The 23,282-nt window shown below is 47.6% G+C and overlaps 1 protein-coding gene across 2 annotated transcripts; it reads left to right on the top strand.

Annotated features, from left to right (window-relative positions):
* Positions 1-1,111: 1,111 nt before the first annotated feature.
* ylpm1 (YLP motif containing 1) lies at positions 1,112-22,549 on the top strand. Of its 2 annotated transcripts, none has more exons than XM_060042243.1 (21): positions 1,112-1,883; positions 2,691-2,894; positions 3,487-3,675; positions 3,972-5,290; positions 5,427-8,189; positions 8,481-8,595; positions 9,357-9,504; positions 10,493-10,582; positions 10,719-10,893; positions 11,354-11,538; positions 12,992-13,155; positions 13,255-13,317; positions 13,739-13,858; positions 14,093-14,269; positions 14,470-14,553; positions 14,859-14,942; positions 15,296-15,370; positions 20,156-20,207; positions 21,132-21,253; positions 21,620-21,806; positions 22,256-22,549. In XM_060042243.1, the coding sequence occupies exons 1-20, from the start codon at positions 1,389-1,391 to the stop codon at positions 21,764-21,766; spliced, it is 6,771 nt and encodes a 2,256-aa protein (XP_059898226.1). In that variant the 5' UTR covers positions 1,112-1,388; the 3' UTR covers positions 21,767-21,806; positions 22,256-22,549. The 2 variants fall into 2 exon arrangements, with proteins under 2 accessions (XP_059898226.1, XP_059898225.1); XM_060042242.1 differs by having other exon boundaries at positions 2,685-2,894.
* Positions 22,550-23,282: the final 733 nt, after the last annotated feature.

The raw sequence follows: 23,282 nt of genomic DNA, 5'->3' as shown, positions 1-23,282 counted from the left end.
GTACACTGCTATCACAACCATAGGCGTAGATTACGGGGGGACGGGGGGACGGTGCATGTCCCTACCACTATTTAAAATTCGAATTTTGTCCCCACGGGCAATTTCCTTATGATGTTCTAACGAGTGAAGTCTACATTGATCCTTCAAGAGTGATTACTGGTGGTCAGGATTTGGCAGATGCAATTCTCCTCTGGGCGCTTTTTTTTTCTTCTTTTTTTAATGCAGCATAACATATGCTACCAGCAGCCCTTGCTCGTCTTCAAAAGGCTGATGCTCAGTACCTCGTTTCATTTTGTACCCCCTTTACAGTCTGGCATTGTTTGTCTGGTAAACCTTGTTGATGTCAAGATAAGTGTTAAATTGCCAACACTGTTCTTTGTCCTGTGTGTATTAGTATTACATATCCCGAGCCATGGTGTTTCCAACGCCGTTTTGCAAAACAAGCCAAAACACAAACTGTGGTTTTCAACTTTTATTGTTCGAATAGGATTTTCAACACCTGACAATACACTGTAGAGCATATTATTTGTAATGCGGCGTTGAATGGATGAATAGCTTACATAAGGATACCCAGCACTTTTCAAACCACACTCAAGCTTATGGTTATTGTCCAACGCTTCTAAAAACAAACTGACGCTCTTGATCACAACCCAAGTAAATTCTGTTTATTGGTTACACTTACATGAGTCTTTATGTCATTAGATTAAATATTGCATGATAGCAGTCTATATAATCATGACATAATGGCGACATTATTGTTATGATCATTATTATTGGTGTGTTATTACGCTATTATTGTGAAAGACGGATGGATGCCATTCTTACATGTTGCTTTTGTTTCTTGATAAATGTCTCCATCTAGTGGACTTTCTAAGTATGCTTTGAAGATAATACGTCTGTCATTACAGCAGCAAAAAATATACGAACTAGCCTGTATAAAAATACACTACAATCAAAGATAACACAATTTGGGTGATTTACATTTCCATATGAGGCCTCTGAAGTATCCGACTTTCATATCGCCTTTTTACCTAGTTGGTCCAGTCACCCCGATGGACGAACCACTCCGACCCCTTGCGGAAATGATGAAGAATAGTAACCGGATATTACCGACGGACTAGCGTTGTCGCACTTCCGTGCACGCGAAGCTGTTGCATGCCTAGTAGCTAACCATTCAGGCTACAACGGAAATCTCCCAATACACCTAATTTCCCTTTTCCTCCCTCGAAAGTGAAATATTTCTTGACCTATAGCCGTATTTCGATATAGCCTCGCAATGCAAACGAGACCGCATTTTAAAAGATAGATCACGTTTGGCTCGGTGATTCGATCCAAGGACCGGGTCGTATGTGAGCACAAAGGCCCGGCACACCGTCCCGAAGTCAAAAATGTTTCCCTCCTGGGGAAACTATGGGGGCCATCAACCGCAGAACTTCGGCGGGCCTGCGCCCCGAAAGCAGCACCCTGCCGGCCAGGCCGCCCCGGCGGCGGGCTTCGGAGCGGCTCCTGCTGGGGGTTCCGCTCTGTTCTCCAGCCTGCAGGAACAGCATCTCCAGCAAATGCAGCAGCTGCAGATGCTCCACCAGAAGCAGCTAGAGTCGGTGCTGCACCACAACAGCGCGCCGGGGTCGTACGGGGGTGGAGGTGCTGCAGGGTTTTCTGCACCGTCGTGGCAGTCTGAAGCGTCGGGGCATGCCGACAATGTTTTTGATGGTGCCCCGGCGTTTTATAACCAGGACGAGGCCCAGGCTCAGTCCGCAAGAGGGCATGATCAGCCCCGTCCCCCTCTACCGCAGACCGCCGGGGCGAAGCCCAACCCTCCCCCTCCAGAAGCACCGTCTGGCGGGGGTCCACCGAGTAATGACGGTCCTAAATCGAAAGAGGTACACGAGAACATAATTATATGCCAGCTCAGGATAGATATGCACAAACCTTCTCAGAAAGTATACATTCTCAATACTTTATTGAAGATGCCTGCGAACATAGTTAATCGTGATTTTGTAGTAGTGCTTTGCCAGCTACAGTAAAAAGCACATTTGATTTGTAGGTAATTGACGCGGAACACGCACTCTCTCAAACTATCTCTCACACACACACACACACACACACACAGTCAAACTAACCTTGGTGGCGAAGACTTTCTGGCCTTTAGGATGAACTTACAATAATCTATCTATGTAGGTGACATTCCATTCTAGGAACTGAAACAACTGGAAAGCTTCATACAGACCTGTATTACAATTGCCAGTCAAAAAAAGTTGTTGATCATCTTGAAATGGTTTTCTGGACCAAAGACAGTTAGTGATAACAAATACAATATACTGAGCATGTTAAGCAGTTTGCCCTACATTGCTTCACCTTTATTCTTTACTTGCTATCACACTCCTCAACAAAGCTCTCGGTAAACCACTTTTTATATTCTGGTTACCGTGCGCAGCACTCTGTTGTCTGGTTCTTTATAAGCATCAGTTCTGTCAGCCTTCCTTTAAGTGTTGATTTCATCATACACATTACTATGGAGTAATATAGTAAGTTTAGAAGATGGATTTATCAAAAGCTACTCAAACTACATAATTTTGACACAAATGCGTCATAAACAACAAGGTATGGGCCCAGCTTTTTGTGCTGGCCTGCCAACAGGGAGAGTGACTGGTCTTTTGACATGCTGGGTTGTTTCCCTGCAGGAGCAGCAGCAGTTCTGGTACAAGCAACACCTCCAGAACCTCCAGAAGCTGAAACATGACGGGGCGAGGCAGAACCAGGCGGCGGGCGACGCCCCTTTCTCGTCCCACGGTCACTCGGCCCCGCCCCTCCCTTCAGAACCACCCAAGAGCGCACCGCCCCCGCCTCCACCCAAAGAGGAGCCCCCCCTTCCTCCCCCACCTCCCGAGGATGTAAGCATGTCTTTTTTGTTGTTGTGTTTAAAGGCCCTATCCAGCTGAGGTTGGATACCATGTTCTAAGCGTCATCATACACCCAGATATTGGGGCAGGGCATGCGCTTTCCAGAAATGGAGGTTGTCGCCAATGCTAAGGTAGAGCTTTACTACAGCAGCACTAAGCAACTCCATCAAGCAACATTCAAGTCATTAAAAACTAAACCTAGTTATCATTCACCCTGCTATGGGTTACAGTTGACAATAGAGAAATTGGTAAAGTACTTGTCAGGTTCACGGCAGCGCAGGCATGTGTTATAACAACGTAATACTGCCTTGTATCAGAGGTAAACACATACAAAATGTATAAATTGGGTCTTGTGTACAGCAAATATGTACACACACACTTGCTTCATTCAAACCCTTCTTTATTGTATTATTATATGTATTTTATATTTTTCCTTTTGAAAATATCAACAGTAACATCGTATCTTTCACCTAAATTTTACAGAAGAGCCTAAATTAGTTATTTCGAGTCACGTCAGTGTGTTGGTGAGTCTTCATCCATTATTGATTCCTAATCTATATGCTAACATATTGATCTTCGCCAGCCGGACCTTCCCAAGGACCCGGAGGAGGTGGCGCGTCTGCAGCAGCTGCAGGCGGCCGCGGCGCAGTGGCAGCACGTGCAGCAGCAGAGGGCGGGCATGCAGTACCAGGCGCTCATGCAGCAGCACGAGAAACTGCAGAACATCCTGGAGAAGTACCAGCAGTTCATCCAGCAACCCGCAAATCTACAGGTAGAGGCAATTTTCATCTGAATGTTATTACGTGGGTACTGGGTTAACCTAGCGATTGTTAGTGATTGTAGCGACAGGGATATATGGTTTCACTTTCTTATGACAAATGTACTAGTTGTAAGTCTCTTTGGATAAAAGCGTCTTCTAAATGTAAATGTCTAAATGTAAATTACGTTCAGTCATGACAATGTTTAAATCAAATGGCAAGGTTCACTGTTTTGCAGACAGTCTCTATTTAAACATCTACTAGTTAAAACACAACCAATAGCAGTATTTTAAGATGTAGTTTTCTACAGTCGATGTCCAGTGAGATGCAGCTCAGGCACTACGAAACCCAGCAGCAGCAGTTCACCAAGATGTACCAAGACTGGGAGCACACCTTCCAGCTCTGGCACGACCAGTTCCAGACCTACCCTCACAAAGACCAGCTGAAGGACTACGAGCTCCAGTGGAAACAGTGGCAAGAGCAGATGAACGCCACCAACGCCCACCTGCAGGAGCGCACGGCCACCCTCAAAACTATGGTGCCCTACCCGTCCTCCCAGTACGGCGGTGGCATGGCGGACCAGTACAGTCAGTACCCGGGGAAGGACTTTGCCGGTGGTCCTCAGGGCTCCATGTCCCAGGGCCAGCCGTCACAAGGCTCAGCATCCCAAGGCCAGCTTTCTCAAGGTTCAGCGTCCCAGGGTCAGATGCCTCAAGGCTCCATGCTCCAGGGTCAGATGCCCCAAGGTTCCATGCTCCAGGGTCAGATGAACCAAGGCTCCATGCTCCAGGGTCAGATGAACCAAGGCTCCATGCTCCAGGGTGAGATGAACCAAGGCTCCATGCTCCAGGGTCAGATGAACCAAGGCTCCATGCTCCAGGGTCAGATGAACCAAGGCTCCATGCTCCAGGGTCAGATGAACCAAGGCTCCATGCTCCAGGGTCAGATGTCCCAGAGCCCAATGTCCCAGAGCCCAATGTCCCAGGGTTTGTCGTCCCAGGGGGCAACTTCCCAAGGCTCCATGCTCCAAGGCCAGATGTCCCAAGGCTCCATGCTCCAAGGCCAGATGTCCCAAGGCTCCATGCTCCAGGGACAGATGGCCCAAGGCTCAATGCTCCAGGGTCAAATGAACCAAGGATCGATGTTCCAGGGCCAGATGTCCCAAGGTTCAAGGGCCCAGGGTCCAATGTCCCAGGGCCAGATGAACCAAGGTGCAAGGCCTCAGGGCCAGATGAACCAAGGCTCAAGGCCCCAGGGACAGATGTCCCATGATCAGATGTCCCAAAGCCAAATGTCCCAGGGTCAAATGTCCCAAGGCTCCAGGCCCCAGGGACAGATGTTGCCCCATGGCCAAATGTCCCAGGGCCAGATGTCCCAGAGCCCAATGTCCCAGGGCCAAATGCCCCAAGGCTCAATGCTTCAGGGTCAAATGATCCAGGGACAGATGTCCCATGACCAGATGTCCCAGGGCCCGATGTCTCAGGGGCCAAGGGGTCAAGGGCCGAGGGGTCAAGGGCCAAGACCTGGATTCGGACAACCCTCAGAGCCTAATGCTGTCAGAGGCGGTGTTCCTTCCCCTATGGGAGAAAGACAGATGGGTCCCGGACACTACGGCCCAAGAGGACCAAGGTGAGCCATACATTTACGATTACTATGACGATGTGATGTATTGTAAACATTCTTGTTAATCTTTATGTCATTGTTGCTCTTGTCATAATAATTCCTGGTTGATTCGTTAATTCTTCATATATAATTTTATCGACAGGCCTGATGGTCCAAGAGGGAACGGCCCCAGGTTCGACCAGTCCCAGCAGCGCTTTGACGGTCCTTCCCGATTTGAACGGCCCCCGTTTGATCAGAACCCGAGAGGCTTCGGGCCACGCTTTGGTGGGCCGCCGCCCAGATTCGATCAGCCCCCGAGACAACCCGGACCCCAGAACCGCTTTGAGCGGCCGCCCGGACCCCCGCCTCACTTTGAGCGCCCCCAGGGACCCCAACAGCGGCCCCCAGCCCCAAACCAGCAGCATCCCTCCGCCCCCCATCAAAGGCCTCCAGCGCCCAATCAACGGCTTCCCGCTCCCAACCAGAGGCTTCCCACACCCAACCAGCGCGCGCCCACTCCCCAACAGCCCCCAGCAAAGGGCCCCAAGCCCAAGACGGAACCCACGAGTACACCACAGACCAATACCGTCTCCAAGACCCCCGTGAAGCCCGGGCCCATCCCGGCCAACAAAGCAAAGGACTCCTCGCCGAACAAGGGCAAAGGGGAAGACATGGCGGACGACAGCCTGGACGGCACCTCCGGCTTCTTCCTGCCGACCGACCCCATCCCGCAGACGACCCAAGGAAAGGAAGACGCTAAAAAACCACCGGGCACTGGTAACGATAAACCCAGTGTTACGGCTCTTCCGCCCCCGGCGACAAAGAACACCGCTCCGGCACAGGCCAATCTCAAACCGGGCGGCCCGGGGTCAACGAACACCCATGGAGCCCCGAACGCCACCAAGCTCCCTGACGGCAAACTGCCGGCCAAACCTCCCGCGCCACCGCAGCCCATCTCCGAACCGTCCAAGCCGCCGCCCGGCATGGCACGGGGGCGGGGCAGAGGCCAGGCTCCGCCTCCGCACCCCCACCCGCGGGGGCGGGGCCGTGGGCTGCCGGCGGGGCGCGGCGGGTTCAACAGCTTCCCGCCGCCGGACCAGATGGACGGCGTGCCGTTCGGCTACGGGGAGCCACAGAGCGAGGAGACGGTGCCGCAGGAGGAGCAGGGCGACTACTACTGGCAGGACCCCGCCTACGAGGAGCCCCCCGCCGCGGCGGACGAGGCGGAGCCGCCGCCGGAGCAGGAGCTGTGGGTCCCGGAGGAGCACCACTTCTCCCAGGAGGACGACTACTACGGGGAGCCCGGGATGGGAGGGCCCATGATGGGAAGGGGACGGTTCCCCCAGCGGAGGGGAGGGCCCCCTTTACCCAGAGGGGGGCCCTACATGGGCAGAGGGGGGCCCCCGATGGGCAGAGGGGGGCCCCCGATGGGGAGAGGGGGGCCTCCCATGGGGCCCTACATGGGAAGAGGCGGGCCGCACATGGGGATGGGCGGGCCGCACATGGGCCGAGGTGGGCCGCCCATGGGGAGAGGGGGACCCCCCATGGGGAGAGGGGGACCTCCCATGGGGAGAGGGGGACCCCCCATGGGCCGAGGAGGTCCGCCGGGGGGGCGAGGCGGACCCCCCATGGGGATGGGCGGACCGATGGGAAGGGGCGAGCCGATGGAGAGGCACTGGGAAGAGCCCGAGTCGGCCGAGTGGGGGGAAGAGGAGCCTTACTGGGACGACTGGGGACCTCCCATGAGGGGCATGAGACCCCCGTTCCCTCCCGGGCGGGGACGACCCCCTCGCGGCCACCCCGGCATCATGCACCCCGGCCGGGGACGCCCCCCGTTCCCCCCGCACGGCCCCATGGACCACGGGCCGCTGGGACCCCCGGCGGACCCCGAGGGCATGGAGCTGGACCCTATGATGGACCCCATGATGGACCCCATGATGGACCCCATGATGGATCCTATGATGGACCCCATGAGGCACCCCATGCACCGGGGGGGCCACGACCCCCGCGGGCGGCCCATGCGCCACGACATGCCGAGGGGCCGCATGCTGCCGCCACCGGCGGCGCACGAGATGCGGGAGCCGGCGGAGGAGGCCCCGCCGTACGACGAGGACATGGAGAAGGACCCCGAGTGGCACCGGCCGCCGCCGCCGCAGCCTGGAGCTCTGGGACGGGGGCCCCCCCCCGCGCCGCATGAGCTGATGGACCGGGAGCCCGTCCGGGGGGGCCCTGCGATGGGCATGGGTCGGGGGATGCAGCACTCCCCCGGGGGGCCCCCGCACGAGGAGGGCCGGCGGGAGGCCATCGTGGAGGACTACGGCCACGGGGAGGCGCGCTACGGCTGGCGCCCTCCGCCGCCACAACCCCGGGACTACCCGCCCGACGACTACGACCGCGAGCGCCGCTACCACGACCCCGACTGGGAGCGGGAGCGCTCCACGCCGGCCCGGGACTTCTCGCCCCGCCCCGAGCGCTTCAGGGACGGCGCCTGGCCGGACGAGCGGGAGCGGGCGCGGCCGTACCCGTACGACGAGCCGGAGCGGGCGCGGGAACGGGAGCGGGAACGGGAGCGGGCGAGGGGGGAACTCCGGATACGGGAGTACCGGGACGAAGCGCCGTACCGACACGAGGAGCCGCCCCACCCCGAGTGGGAGCGGTCGTCTCGACCGCCCCCCCCTCCGCTGCCGGAGAGAACTTACCCCCCGGAGTACGAGACCCCCAGGCCCCACTACGGAGACCGCCGGGGGGAGCCCGCCGCCGGCATGGACGCCATGGCGGCCCCGCAGCCGGCAACGCCGGGCGGGGGTCACCCGGACGCCTCGTGCGACCCGGCCGCTCAGGGCGGGAGCGCGGCGGGGGTGCTGGCCCTCTCGCAGCGGCAGCACGAGATCATCCTGAAGGCGGCCCAGGAGCTGAAGTTCATCAGGTGGGTGACCCCCGGACTCGCCGGGTCTCTGGGTTCTTGTGAGATGAGCCCCGCATGGCTCAGTCAGTGATGTTCTCACACCTGTTTGCAAGAGTACTGTTACCGTGTTACTGTCGCACTGAATATTGGTCATGGTTTTGTAATTTGATGGTTGTATTAAATCTATTTATGTAAAGAAACGAGGTCAATATGGCAAAATGTTTTTAGTTATCAGATGCATGGGACAATATGCTTTGGTTAAATGTCATTTTGATATTTTCTAATGTTTTTATCCTCCGCCTCCTTTGACAGAGAGATGCAGGAAGGGGTGACAGAAACCCATCCCGCCGCCACAGAAGTCCCTCCTGAACTTCCAGCCGGCCTGCTGGGCTTGGAGATCCCCGCAGAAGTCAGGAACGCTCTCAAGGTCCGACTTAACATTATGATTATTACTATATTATTATGGGAGGCTAAACCTGTAAGTGGTCAATGGGGTCAACACCATCCCGATAGTAAGAGAAAGGGTTGGAAGAGAGGGTGTGACATGCCACCATCCACCATGTTACACCCTCTCTTCCAACCCTCTTTCTTACAACAAAAGTCCCAAATCCCTAATGTACACCCTTTCTTCCAACCCTCTTTCTTACTACAAAAGTCCCAAATCCCTAATGGACACCCTTTCTTCCAACCCTCTTTCTTACTGCGAAATTCACAAAATAACAAGAGTCCCAAATCCCTAATGGAGTTCAGTGTTTCCCCTAGAATTTTTTTTAGGCCCGGTGGTAAGAGCTGATAGTGTGATTTGTTATACATTTTTCACGGGATGCTAGAGTATTTGTTGGTTATTTCCATATAAAACACTTGCTTAGCCATCACAAGTTGATAATGATTCAATAAACACGTTATTAACAATAAACTAATTTTATTTACAATACAATTTTTGGTGGTGCCATGCTAATGATGATATAACTTAATGCTGTCAGATTGTCCGTTATGATGGGGCATCATCTGCGCACGCGACACCGCATTTATTTATTTTTTTCGCATTTTTTATTTTTTTGGTCGGTTGTTGGCCTGGCGGGGGCGCTCGTTGGCCTGGCGGCCCGCCAGGCCTGAACAATGGTAGGGGAAACACTGGGAGTTCCTGGTCGGTGTATGTCGTTTGTGAACGTGTATCTCTGTCCACAGGGCATGGTGGCGTCTGCGCAGCCAGCGGCTGGTGAGCCGGCGGCCTGGGACAGCATGCCTCACAGCGCAGGCTACCATCCGCCGCCCCCCCCCGCAGCCCCTGCACCCACCATGCTCCCCAAGACGGTGGACTACGGACACGGACACGGTAGGGCTACGCCATTGGTCGAGACGTTCACATTTAGGGCATTTAGCAGACGATTTTAACCAAAGCGACTTGCAGTGGGTAGCAGATTTTGGTGGATTGGTTTTGAGACTTTGAGGTTGTCATGGCATAACGACATTACCATCTGGTAGGGGTGTGAAACTTTGGCTTCAGACGATTCGATTAACGATTCAGTAGTTGGCGATTCGATTCAAGGACAATTTATTTTTTTTGGAACGATTCGATTTTTTTTTTTTTTGGAACGATTCGATTCGATTCTGTAAACCACGATTCGATTCAGTAACTTTGAACCAAAATTCTATATCCGTGAAATAAACATGCAATAATGTGACACCCCTTGTCAATTTTACCATTATTCTTTGCGAAGCCAAAATGTTTCCACACTTGGATTTCAAGTTTGCTGGTGCATTAATAATCTCGCTGCCGCTCTCTGCCATGTTTGAAATGCACCAGTAGAGGGTGAGGGAGAAAAAAAACTCTCGTGGGACTTCCTTGCAAGCTGACTAGCTGATGACAGAGTTACGGATTACCGAGCTGCACTTCACAAAATAAACGTGTAAACTAAATCTTAAAACATTAATCATAATCGATTCATACGATTTAAAGCATTTATATCAATTATTGGTGAAGCCAAAGCGATTCATTCTATTTATTTATTTTAGCAGATCGATTTAGTTGAATCGGTAGGACTGACAATCGATTCATCGATGCATCGCATGAATCGTTACACCCCTACCATCTGGTTATGTTATGGAGACGGTTTCATCCAAAGCGACTTACTGAGTTGAGAAAAACTTTGAGAATTTAGTGTTTTTACCTGCCAAATGGTCCAATCTGGCAACCATTGGCGGGTTGATTTTGGACCCTGCATGAGGTACGTCCCATTGAACAGCAGTAATTGATTCGTGGTATCTGGCGGTTGACCCCAACCTGTCCCAATCTACATCTTTATATTCCTTTACCTTTCCAGAACCAGGTACCACGGTGGAGCGGATCTCGTACGGGGAGCGCATCGTGTTGAGGCCGGACCCCCTGCAGACTGACCGGGCGTACGAGAAGGGTGAGTCTCCCGCCAAAGAAAGCTACACAACTTTTTTAGGGGAATAGGGAAAACATAAAGTTTCCCCTTCCGTTATGTCGCGTCATTCCCACGTTCACTCAGGACCCGTTATTCCCATTCTCCCATTTCCCTCCAGAACCTCTGGGACTCAGAGACCCGTACGGCCGGGACCCCTACTACGACCGGCGGCCGGACCCCTACCCCGAACGGCGGGAGTACAGCCGGGAGCGGGAGTCCTACCGGGACAAGCCCCCCCCGGACTACGAGAGGGACCGCTTCGACCGGGAGCGCTACCCCCCGAGAGACGACAGGTACGGTCTTCCGTTCGACGTCAGTCTGTTTTCTGGAAAACTTTCCTGACGTTTAACATGGCTCTCTCTCTGTCTGCTTTCGCCTCAAGCACCCAATCGATGCTGGTTGACGAAAGGTAGTGCATCATGTTGTGTGTCTTACATGTGGTTTTAGTTTAGCCGGCATGTGCGCGTGTAAACGTTTTAGTAATTGAAAGTGAAATATTACACCACCAGGTGTGTGTGATTATCTGTTACAAGCTGTTTTGAAAGTCTGCCTCTTTTGTCATCACAAGTGGGCGTGTCCATCACACATCTAGGTTGACACGCCCACTTGTGATGTCAGAAGAGCAGATTACCAAAACGGCTTGTGACAGCAAATCACAACTTTGTCACCTTTTAATAAAAACGACCGTTTCGTACAAAAAAGAGGAACCTACTAATTTTACTTTTGTCCTTTTTCCTTTCCCTCCTTCTGCAGACCTCCTTTCGGTGCCCACCCCCCCCGGCCGAGCTACCGCGACCGGGAGCCCCGGGAGGACAGCGATGGGCGCGACCGCGAAGACCCCTACGCCCGGCCCAGCTACGACAGACCCCCGTACGAGCGCACGCCGCTGGAGTGCGGCGGGCCACCGGAGCGCTACCCCCACCGGTCCTCGCCGTACGGTACGTCAGTCATCCAGTACGGCGGTGGTGTCGGAGCGATGTCTGTTATTCCCCTCCCTCCAGCCTTAGGGATGGAGGGAGGGGTTATGGTGCTTGCTAGCCAAGGGTTATGGGTTTGAGTCCTGTCTGGGGTGTTATGGAAGGGCCGAGAGCCATGGTTATGCTAGCGGGGTATTTTTCCAGGCATTTTCCATCTTGGATTAGTGTGGAGTTTATGTTGGCTGCATTTCTAGGGTTTCGGGAGTAGACTACGCTCGCATCATTTTGTGAATTTGATGGTGTATAAAGGTTCTTCGTATTGTATCTTAAAAAGTCATTGTGTTGTTGTGGCAGCTTTTCATTCATGGCCTGACATTTTTTGACATTTATTCGAATGTCTGTTCCAAAGATTGAGATTTTTTTAGATTAAGCAATCTACGTATATATTTTCACCTTTAGGTGGCAGCAAGTGTGTATCGGTGCTCTTAAAAATGCCCAATTTTTTAATGCACTTTTCCTATTGAATCATTAGCAGACACATTGTATCAAAAGAAAATAGAAAAAAGCAAGTGAATCTTTAGTTTCGGTTGAATGTGGGGATGCACCGATCATGAAATTCTGGGCCGATACCAATGTTTAAAATAACAATTTGGCCGATAACCGATACCGATGTTTTTTTTGTTATTTATTCCCCCTTTTGTGCAAGGTAAACAAACCCTAACCCCCCCAAGAACGCACGCAGACGCGCACCTCGTATACACGCACACACAATGACACAGAGAGAGGCTTTTATGATTTGTATGAAATCAATGTTTATTTCAACAACTGCGCCATCAACATTCAACATCCAAATTATTTCAATGTGGGCTTAGGCAGATAGGCCTACATGCGCCAAAAACAGATCGCTAATTATTTTACTGAACACAGCCTGCATGCCGGTAAACTAGACACGTCTTTAGCATATGGAAACTATGGCCAAAGAAATAAATTCACACAGTGTGTCTTTTTACAATTTATTTGTTTCCAGCATTCGTAGTGTTGATCAGCTGAGAAATAGTCTGCCAAAGACGTTGGCGTCGCTTAGCAACCTAGGACGCTTGCGGAGTGATACAACGGGAAAAAAAAGGCGCCCGTGTGCATGTGTGGTTTGTTTCCAAATAAAAGTGAAAGAAAATGTCGGTCATGTGGGAGTATTTCACTGTCTCGGAGAAAGATCAGCGATATGCAGTTTGTAAGACATGTTCCAGTGACATTTCAAGAGGAGGAAGCATTAAACATGTAAACATCGGCCACTGCCATCGGTGAATGTCATCTTATTTTCCGATACATCGGAAAATAAGCATCCCTAGTTGAATATCATTCATGTGTCAAGGTTGGGCACCTTACTCAAGGATGTCCATATGTAGACCAATACTTGGCACGAAGACCCTCGTGGCTCTGTCATGAAACTCTTCCCTTGTTTCCCATCGTCCAGGGGAGAGGAGGGGCTTCCCCGAGGAGCGTGGGCCGGGCCCTGCTTCGTCCCAACCCCCTCCTCCTCAGCCTCAGCCTCCCCCCCCGCGCGCCGAGAAGAAACCAGAGACCAAGAACGTGGACGACCTCCTCAAACCCCCAGGCAGGATGTCCCGCCCAGAGAGGGTACGCAAACCCACCGCCCGGTGCCTCTCAGACAGCCTAAAACATGGTTCAATTACATAAATGTACTGAATGTTTAATAATGTGTGCATTGTTTTTCAGATTGTCATCATAATGAGAGGACTTCCCGGAAGCGGTAAAAGTCACGTCGCCAAGCTGATCCGAGTAAGTGGATTTGTGGGGGCATTAGTTTCCCAGATGTTGTTGACATATTGAGGTATATCATATCGTTAGCCTCATTGCCTAGTCATATTTGGGCCAAATTTTGATATCTATCCTAACTGTACTCTCGTAACGCTGCTGAATCACTGTGCCTCATTGGCTATATCCTAAGCCAATCAGAATGCTTTATACATTCCATAATCATTATCTGCCGAAGTCATCTATTTGACAGTCATTTTTGACGCTAAATACAATATGAACCTTCAAATATGACTTAAGCAATTATGCTATGAGGCTAACGGTATATAACGGTCTAGCACACGTTAAAGTAACAGGTTATGATCCACCACCTAACCTTTTACCCTCTGCCCCTGTCTACCTAACTTGGTGTGTCTTTTCTCCACGTCCTGCTCCTGAACCTCAGGACAAGGAGGTGGAATGTGGGGGCGCTCCACCCAGAGTCCTGGTCCTGGACGACTACTTCATGACAGAGTCGGAGAAGGTGGAGAAGGACCCCGACACGGGAAGGCGGGTGAAGAACAAGGTCCGTTCTGACCAGTCCTCCCCGATCAACTTTTTTTTTTTTTTTTTGGAAATGTTGTGTTTCTTTTAAGGAGAAATTTCAAAGCTCTCAATTTCAACGTTTTTTTTTGGCGAGAAATGCTGAATAAATGCATCATGTTTTTTTTTTGTTTTTTTTTCAAACTCAAAAACAATCATTTGAATAATCGTGATTTCAATATTAACCAAGCTAATTGTCAAAAATCGCCCTCCTCAGGTGCTGGAGTACGAGTACGAGCCGGAGATGGAGGACACATACCGCAGCAGTCTGCTGAAGACCTTTAAGAAGACCCTGGACGATGGCTTCTTCCCCTTCATCATCATGGACACCATCAACGACCGCGTCAAACACTTTGAGCAGTTCTGGAGCGCGGCCAAAACGAAAGGCTTTGAGGTAGGCCGGGCGTTTCCTCTTTTGGGGGTCTGGGATTCATTTCACAACACGCGTGTGAGGCAGTATTCACCTGTTTGGGCAGAATGGCAGAGAATGACAGTTGCCCTGAATCTACGCTGAGATGATGCTCTGTGATCGTGGCGAGATGTTTGTCAAATGTTGTTGTCCCTGTCACCACAATGGCCACGTTCTCCTCTTAGGTCTACGTGGCTGAAATCACGGCCGACAACCAGACCTGTGTGAAGAGGAACGTACACGGTCGCACACTGAAGGACATCGCAAAGGTCTGTCGCACTTCGGCTCATAGCAAAGATTCATATTTGTATTGGTCCATAAGCATACCAATGCATACTTGTTGCTGATAAATGCAGAAAACACGCTGGTCATGGAGGTTGTGTTTGGGTGTGCTGGGTTGGTCCCACATGTTAATCCAATAACCACAACGACAGTTTAGAGTTAAGACTTTTACTGAACGTTAGCACTTTACATGCCACCGCCATTATTCACACTCAAAGAACAGTTAGCAAACCTTCCGCACATGCCCAGTAGATGACAATACATTCATGGAGGTCGTGTTTAATTTTCCCAGATGTCGTCCAACTGGGAGCTGTCGCCACGTCACATGGTGCGCCTGGATGTCCGCTCTCTGCTTCAGGACGCTGCTATCGAGGAGGTAACGTCTCGTCCCTGAGCTATTGTATCCTGGCATTCCAGCAGTGTACCCTCTTACTGTTCCCCTACCGTTGTATCACGAGAGCCAGTGCTTTTCTATCCTACTGTTCATCTACCGTTATGAAAGGGACCCAGTGCTGTTCCATCTTACGGTTCCCCTAACGTTGTATCATGAGACCCAATCCTGTTCTTTCCTACTGTTCCCCTACCGTTATAAATGAGACCCAGTACTGTTCTCCTACAATTTTATCATGAGACCCAGTGCTGTTCAATCATTAGCTTGTCAAGCCATGGCAAAGTGTACTCCAACATGGATTCGATTACAAATGAACTGAACCCCTTTTGCATCGGCAGGTCGAAATGGAAGACTTCAATCCTGAGGATGAGACCAAGGAGATGAAGAGGGAGGAGGAGGAAGAGGGTGACATGGTAGGACCACGCCAACAATCGCTGTTGTTGCTACATAGTCGGCAGTCTCATTTCTCCACCGATTGATAGTCATATCTATCACGGGAGGTGAACCCTTAGCCTCTTTCATTTGACTCAACAGGTCAAGCCGATTGTATTTGCATAGCCCTTAATCTCAGCCTCAAAGGGCTTCACAGGCACACATTATACAGCCTCTACACTACTACACTAAATCCATCAAAACGTTACAAATAACTGTTGCCTCGAAAATTAGGGATGTTTTTATGATTATAGCTGAGGTTTAAGATTTTAAAGATTATGTTTCGTCATTCACAAACATTGATTGAGAAGAAAAATATATTGACACTTGCAACATTGAATAAGATAATGTCTATATACTTTGTAGATTGGCTATTCTTCAGCACTAATGTTAGATTTTTGTTTAATTCGTGAATCAATGATTTTCTTTTGGCTCTGGCAAAAACTCAACTGTCAGGTGAAAGCTGAGAACTTTCCTCGCGTGTAGAAAGAACAGAGAAGCCCAACTCTGTAAATCTAAGAAACGCAAATGGCCAGGTTTGACTGACTCAAGCCTCAGCTCTGAAACCCTTGGGTTCTGTGAACCAGGGAACCTGTATCCATGTTTACTGTTGCCATGACGACGTCGATATGTTTTTTCGCACACTGACCCAAGCCAAACATTAATCATGCATTTCACCCTCAAGTAGCTTTCCACGAAATGCACATTGAACTCTCCATGACGGCAGACAATTTCTAATATGAAAACGTTTCGCCAGTAGAGGTTTTGTGTACAAAATGTGTAATTGAAAGGAACATCATTTAATTTTGATTTGATCAGTTGTTCATGAGGTAGATTCACCACATTACTAACTTGATGTGCACTCTCCTTCTGGTGCCTCTTAATATCCGTCCTCATCTGTGGTTATTATTACTATTCAATGTTAACTAATGTCCACAATGTCTGAGCGCTGACGGTATTTTTCCACAAGGGTACGGTTGCAAAGCATTACAAATGCACCGCTGGAATCCATTAGTGTGCTGGCACCTGCCTCAATCCAATGCAGCAATTGCATTAATAATCCTTTGTTTTCATACAGTTGGTTTGTACACGTGTGAAAGTAAGCAAACAAAAGTTCTGTTTCTGCATCCAAACGCATAGGATGCACAAACAATAACAGCACTTACAAAAAGTGGTCGATGGTAGACCAAAGGGTAAAGCGGATGAGTGTGGAAACCAGAGCAGCCCTAAAGCCTCATAAGATTCATAAGGCTTTTATCCAAAGTGACTTACAACCATTTTTATACACACACCGACTGCGGTGTCAACCATGCAAAGCGACAGCCAGCCAGTCAGGAGCAGTTAGGACGAGGTGTCTTGCTCAGGGAAACCTCGACCCTCAACTAGGAGGAGCCCGGGTTCGAACTAGCAACCTCCCGGTTACAAGTCAACCCGCTCTAGCTTCTGAGCCACTGCTGCTAATTTCTACTTCTTTGTCAAAGAGCTGCCGTAAGTTGGTCGCCACGAAAACGCTCGCATGTGTCGTTCTGCGTGGTGAGCGTCGTCTGGCAATAGAGTACGTAGACTGCGTCGTACTTACGCACGTGCTGGCGAACATTTTTCAACTAGCCTATCGAGAATGAACTGGTACTCGTCGCGGGAAAGATGAAACGGGCCGTCTGGACGCGTAGCTACGTTTTTCGTTACGAGAGAAGACCCCCTATGGCAGCTTTATGACACAAGATGCATGGACCACCAGCAGTGGGTTTAAGTCTGATTCAACCAATCACAGGACAACATCAATTTATTTTAGTAGGACTAGTGACGTAATCGGTAACACCGGTTCCATCTAACACAAATGGTAACACCAAGAGAAATGCAGCGATTATAAGCTTTCAATCAAACAAGCCGAAAGCAGGACAGCCATGGCACACTATAAAACGATGACAAAGACGTACAGTACATGCAGTTTGGTTAAGGCTGAATTAATGGATTTACATGCCGATTACCGTGCTTACATAACCACCAATTTAATTGCAGTTGCCCAACTTTCTCGCAGACATCACAGTCTACCACTGCCCAGAAAGAGCTCCACACAAACCGCGCCGTCAGTGCCCTTTGGTCGTGACGTCAGACCACCTCGGTAAAGGTAGTCTGACGTCACGAAAAGAACTGCGTTCACAGCACAGTCGCAACACAGTGTTTCGGGGAGACTGGCAGACTTCTTTTAGCAACAGTGTTAAAATGGTATTGATTATAATGTTGATGACCATATCAGGTTTTGGGTTCACTGGCTCTTTAAATGGCGATAACTTTTCCACTGATGGTCATAAACAAATTAAGATCAGTTTAATGGTCAATCTGATGCTTAAGTTTCCTTCATGTCATTTGGGACACAATGTGATCCTCCCACCCAAGAAAATTTCTTTCAACTGAAAAATATTGTTTGTTTAACTGAGCGGGAATTCAGGTTCTCCTTTTTAAACCCCCTCTCTGGGCATCCCCATCTTGTTGATAGGTTGAATCAAGTCGCAATAATTTAACAAAAACTAAATGTATCTTGGTAGACTGCAAAATGATCTAGTAACAATACTTCTAACAGAAGCCAAACGTTTTTACTTCCTAAAATTACTTGAATAATATGCATACAGAATTCTCTGATTATACCATATAATCTAGCAAACCGGATTCAACCGGATTTTCAGAAACATTGAAGAATCCAAGCTGTAATCAACAAGTCTTCGGCAAAATTCAGATTTCCTGTTCGATGGAAACATCAGAATATTGCAAAAGATTTGTATTTGTTAGTTTGTTGTATGGTAATGCAAGGATTTCCATGATGATGAAAAGCATCATGATACAAAGTTGATTGTCTTGACGCTAATGTGATATTAATTATATTTAATTACTTACTTATTTGATTCAGTGAAAAATAATGGTAAATATTAAAATTACAACGGTTTTCGAGACTGGTATATTAAAATACAAACTTAATATTTTCATCTTCTGTATATAATTGTAAGTTAATTTCTAATCCAAAACTCTCAAAGAAGAGTTAAGACACATGACTCATTACATTTTGACTCGACATGTGATATGCTGCTTAGTTTCTTTGGGAGATTTTGATTGGATTTCATCATGGCATTCAAATATAATGAAAAACAACACTTTCATTTGGAGCTATGGATTTTTATATTTTGTTCATTATTTAGTACTTATTATTAAATGACTACAAAATGTACCACTGTAATTTTAACACTTAAGTATGCTGTAAAAATTATTCCAACATTTTGATTTTGATGTCAATGGAATTGACAAAATATTTAAAAATAAATAAATAAATGTTTTGCTTCTTTCAACTATTATTGAGACTGGGTATTTTTCAAGTTGGGAATCTCTGAGGATGCTGAACATACACACTGATAGTTTTTCTATTATCTATAAATAGATATTAGCTCAGATCACCGTGATCTGGCTGGTATGTGTTGTCAGAAACTAAAATGCAAGCTTCAAGACTGAAGCTTACATCAATATACAAATGCTGGAAACTAGACAATTGGGGTCTTGACCTTATATTTTATATGAAATATTTGGTGAAATTGATTGCAGAACCAATTCACACCAGTAAATTACAATTCCTGAAATAAGAGTGGCTAATATAAATATGAACCAATTATTTAGCTAGTGGAAATTCCAAATCGATTGTGAAAAATGTTTGATCTAACAACCATTTAAAAACCTACTCAATCATAAAAAAAATTCTAAAGGTAAGCTTGATAGACAGAATGTCAAAAATAGACAGAACGGATCAATAATTTTAATTCTATAATCTTCCAAAAATACTGTAACAAAGAAATGGATTCCCATAGCAGTGCAAGGTTTTTAAGGAATGTGCACATACCGCCACGTAGTTTAAATTACAAACATCATAAATGTTACACATTTGCTGGATTTTATTTTAGAGTTTCTAGTTATTTTGTTCATGACAGAATCCCCATATAGGGTGTTTTCTTAAAGGTACAATATGCACTGTTTATTTTTCTTTTAGATTCCGATGTTATTTTTCCTGCTTTTACTGCTGGGGAGTTTGGAGAGTAGGCCGTACTGGACGTAGCCTGAAATTGCAAATAATGCATATTGTACCCTTTTTAAGATTCTTCACCTTCAATCCGTTCCAATAAAGCATCAGCTATGTCACATTCACTTTATAATGGGAAAGCTATATTGTGGGATTGTTTGGTTTAAATATGTGCTGGCCAAAATCCCTTACTTCACTATCCTTGTATATATGGCCCCAGAAGTCCTTCATCTCAGAAAGGGCCCCTATTTTACCACCACCAGGGGGGCTGGCTAGTCATGGCAAGCCTTTCGTGACATCAATTTATGATCACAAGTGGGCGTGCCCAGCAGGAAGAAGTCCACGGGGGGGGTGGGGGGGTGACCAGGGAGTGGATCATTCCATCTGTGGATGGATTGTTTTGGTTGATAGGCTGGCTTGGGGCCAATCAGCTGAAGACCCGGTGGTAAAATAGTGGCCCTTGACCTAAGCAGAAGTCACCGCATCATCCATGTTTGCATGCGACTGTGTTAACATGTCCCCTACAGTGTTAATGTCATTAAATTCCAACATGTCATTGTTGACGTTTTGCTCTTATAACCTCAACCAAAGAATCTTTTGTCTCCTCTTTTCAACCAATCTCTCTCTCTCTGTCTCTACCTTCTCCCCCAATCCCCCTTTCCCCCTGAAGACATTTAACTGCTACAGTGTTTTGTTCTGTATAATCTAGGGTTACATTCCAAAAAGCAAATGGGAGATGGATACGTCTGAGGCAAAACTCGGTGGGTATTTTACTTTTATTGTGTTTAATGAATAACTGATCTGATACGCTGCGACGAGAATCGGCTCTCGCCTAGGGTTGGGTAGCGGTTGATACCGGTTTCGGTACCACTATGGCACCGGTTCCTTTACGACCGGTAAATACCGGACCGAATTATTTCAGTGCAAGCTGCTGATTTAAATATCCGTCCTTAGGTTCTCTAAAACCAACCCGCCCTTTAACTGTTGGGCAAGGGCCGAACAGAAGCATAGCTTGTCAACATCACTTGATGGACGCTCAGCCAATCAGATAAAAGAGGCGGGTGTAACGTTTTCGTTACCGATAAGTCTGGTTGATTGGTTCTTTTTTAACGTGTACAGTAATATGCAAAAAAAATACTTATTAATGTAATAAACAAAAAACATAGTTCCTAAAACAACGTTGAGTAGTAGACATGTTTATTGGTCTGTCAATTTAAAATAAAAAAAATAAGTTTGCATTTATTTTGACGTTATTAGTATTGTACTTAGTATTTGAGGTTAAATTATTGAATAGATGTTCAATTTCCTTGCATTTGTGATTTTATGTGTGATCAGTTCAGGCACTGTTAAGGCACCGGTACTTTTAAAAGTAACGTTGTAGCACACCGTTATCGGAAAAACGAAACCCAACCCTACTAGTACCAGACTTTTTCCGGATATGTTAATACATTTTCTAAATCAATCACATTCATGTGTGACTTTTTTAACCTGTTAACTGAATTTTCCAGCTCTCATTCAACATGAATAGAAGCTAGATTTTCCACAATCGACATTCTTGAAATTGCATCGGTAACTCTTTATGCAAACTCTGGCAGGGCAGTTGTAAAAATTATTTAAATTCATGAATTTCTAACCACCGTCCATCCTTTAATTACGTTTGCGGCTTCGTTCTCCCGTCTCCACAGACAAGCTGGACGGCATCGTTTGCGGTGGGAAGAGGAAGCGGGAGGGCGTGGCAGGCATGGAGGACTTCCTTCAGCTGCCCGACGACTACGCCACGCGCATGTCTCAGCCCGGCAAGAAACGGGTAAGTGGACCCACGTCCTCGTCGGCAGCTGATTGGCTGAGCCCACATAAGAGGATCCACCCAAAAAGTCAGATCTGTGTAGAAATACCAGGTATCCGGGTGTAGTTGCCTTCATCCATACGTCTCTCACAATGCCATGAAGTGGGTATTCTCGAGTTGCATGAATCGAACCCTTAAACCCTTGTAGGGTTAATACCATACTCTTCCAGATGACCAGGACTGGAACATATCTAAACATACCATCCACAATAATTGTCATGATGGTTATAAGGGGAATTTGGGTAATTTCAACATTTCATCCCAAAAAATAATCAGAAATATCCATGTTTTTCGCTCGCCCGTGACCTGTCATCGTTCTCTTTTAAGGTTCGGTGGGCGGACCTGGAGGAGCAAAAGGAGGCGGACCGGAAGCGTGCTATTGGCTTCGTGGTGGGTCAGACAGACTGGGAGCGAATCACAGACGAGAGTGGCCAGCTGGCCCAGAGAGCTCTCAACCGCACAAAGTTTTTCTAAGAAGAGAAATCTGTCATTCCTCTTGTCTCTTGGAGAACTGGTACGTACTTTGTCTCCTTGATTATTTCGTGTTCGATAGATAGTTGAGCGGTCGATGGGTATTTTCACAGAGCTTCAAAAGCTGGACTACAAAGTAAATTGTGCTTTTGAAAAAGTCAAGCTACTACTAGCTTGATTTCATTGTCGCGCTGGAGTCTAGCTCAATTCTTACGGACTTCTTTAGAGAACAGTGATGGATCACAAAGAGGTTTGGATGTTTCAAGACGCCAATACATCTGGAAAGAGACGGGATAATTAGCTAATGTTTTAAAATTGTTCAATCTTGGCTGACAGGTTTTTGGGGTGTCAGAATAAATGTTCCTCTGCTGTGAATCAGATATCGACCCTGGTGTCATAAACATCAGACCTTAGTGTTGACCAACTTGGTAGAGATTACACAGATGTTTCCATTGATGGCAAATCAATAATGATGTGTTGAATTTGTTACAGATCTCCACTTAGTGAAAGCAAACGACTCAACGGTGGAACAGAACAGAAACAATAGTGTTACTGCTGCTTCTTAGATTAACTTAAATGTGAAATGGTTTTCTTTTTAATTCTAAGCTTTATATGAATGATACATTTAGATTTAACGGTCTCTCTGTGATACTTTATTGTGAAATTACTTTTTTTCCAGGCGGGTTTGCGTTGGCTGTTTTATACTCTACGGGCTCTATGTGTCTAGCTGTAGCATTCTTGTTTTATGAGTAAATGACAAAACAATAAATGTTTTTAAAAAATGAACACCTGTTTCGCTTTCATTTTAGCCTTGTTCCCTTAAAGAATGGAAATTTTAAGAGGAACTACCAATCATTGAAGCCGACATCTCGAACCAGAAAGTAAATGAAATGGAGGTCCTACCCACTGGAAAGGCTTTGCATCCAGCCCTGTAATAAAGAGTTGGGCATTGCATAGTTTTGCTGTGAAGCATCATTTTGAAATGCAGCAAATGGACACTTGAATTATTACCATGGTGAATGAGAATGATGAAGGGCAATAATTTCCTTAATGCCTACGACGTGTGCTGTTTAATTCACTTTGACCCTGCCCGTTGTACTGACAAAATGTCATCCACAACATACATCTCTGATGATTGGTATCTCAACACGTTTCATCAGTATTAGTCAATTGTAAGTACTGTACATTGAATGCAATTCTTGATGCAACCATTCAAGTATCTGTTGTTTCAAATCTTTCCCAATTATACGGTTCTTCTGTTAAACTTGTCTTGGACATTTTATAAAACAAATTTGAAATGTGTTCGAATGATGGGTCTAGATCTGTCATGGTATATTGAACATGGAAACAAATGGCCTTATCCTACTGCATTGAATTGAGCAGAAATCCAAGGGAAGTTACTCTTCTGTCGTAGTCCAGCACACTCTCTAACTCCCTCTCTCCCATCTGGTGAAACATGCACCTGTTGAATTTTCACATCACATGGAAGGCTGGTTTCGTGAATAGATGGGCTTTGTTA

This window comes from Gadus macrocephalus, chromosome 21 (assembly GCF_031168955.1).
Source record: "Gadus macrocephalus chromosome 21, ASM3116895v1".
Taxonomy (NCBI): Eukaryota; Metazoa; Chordata; class Actinopteri; order Gadiformes; family Gadidae; genus Gadus; species Gadus macrocephalus.
The sequence above is the reverse complement of the archived record's forward strand: the minus strand, read 5'-3'. Positions and strand labels throughout refer to the sequence as shown.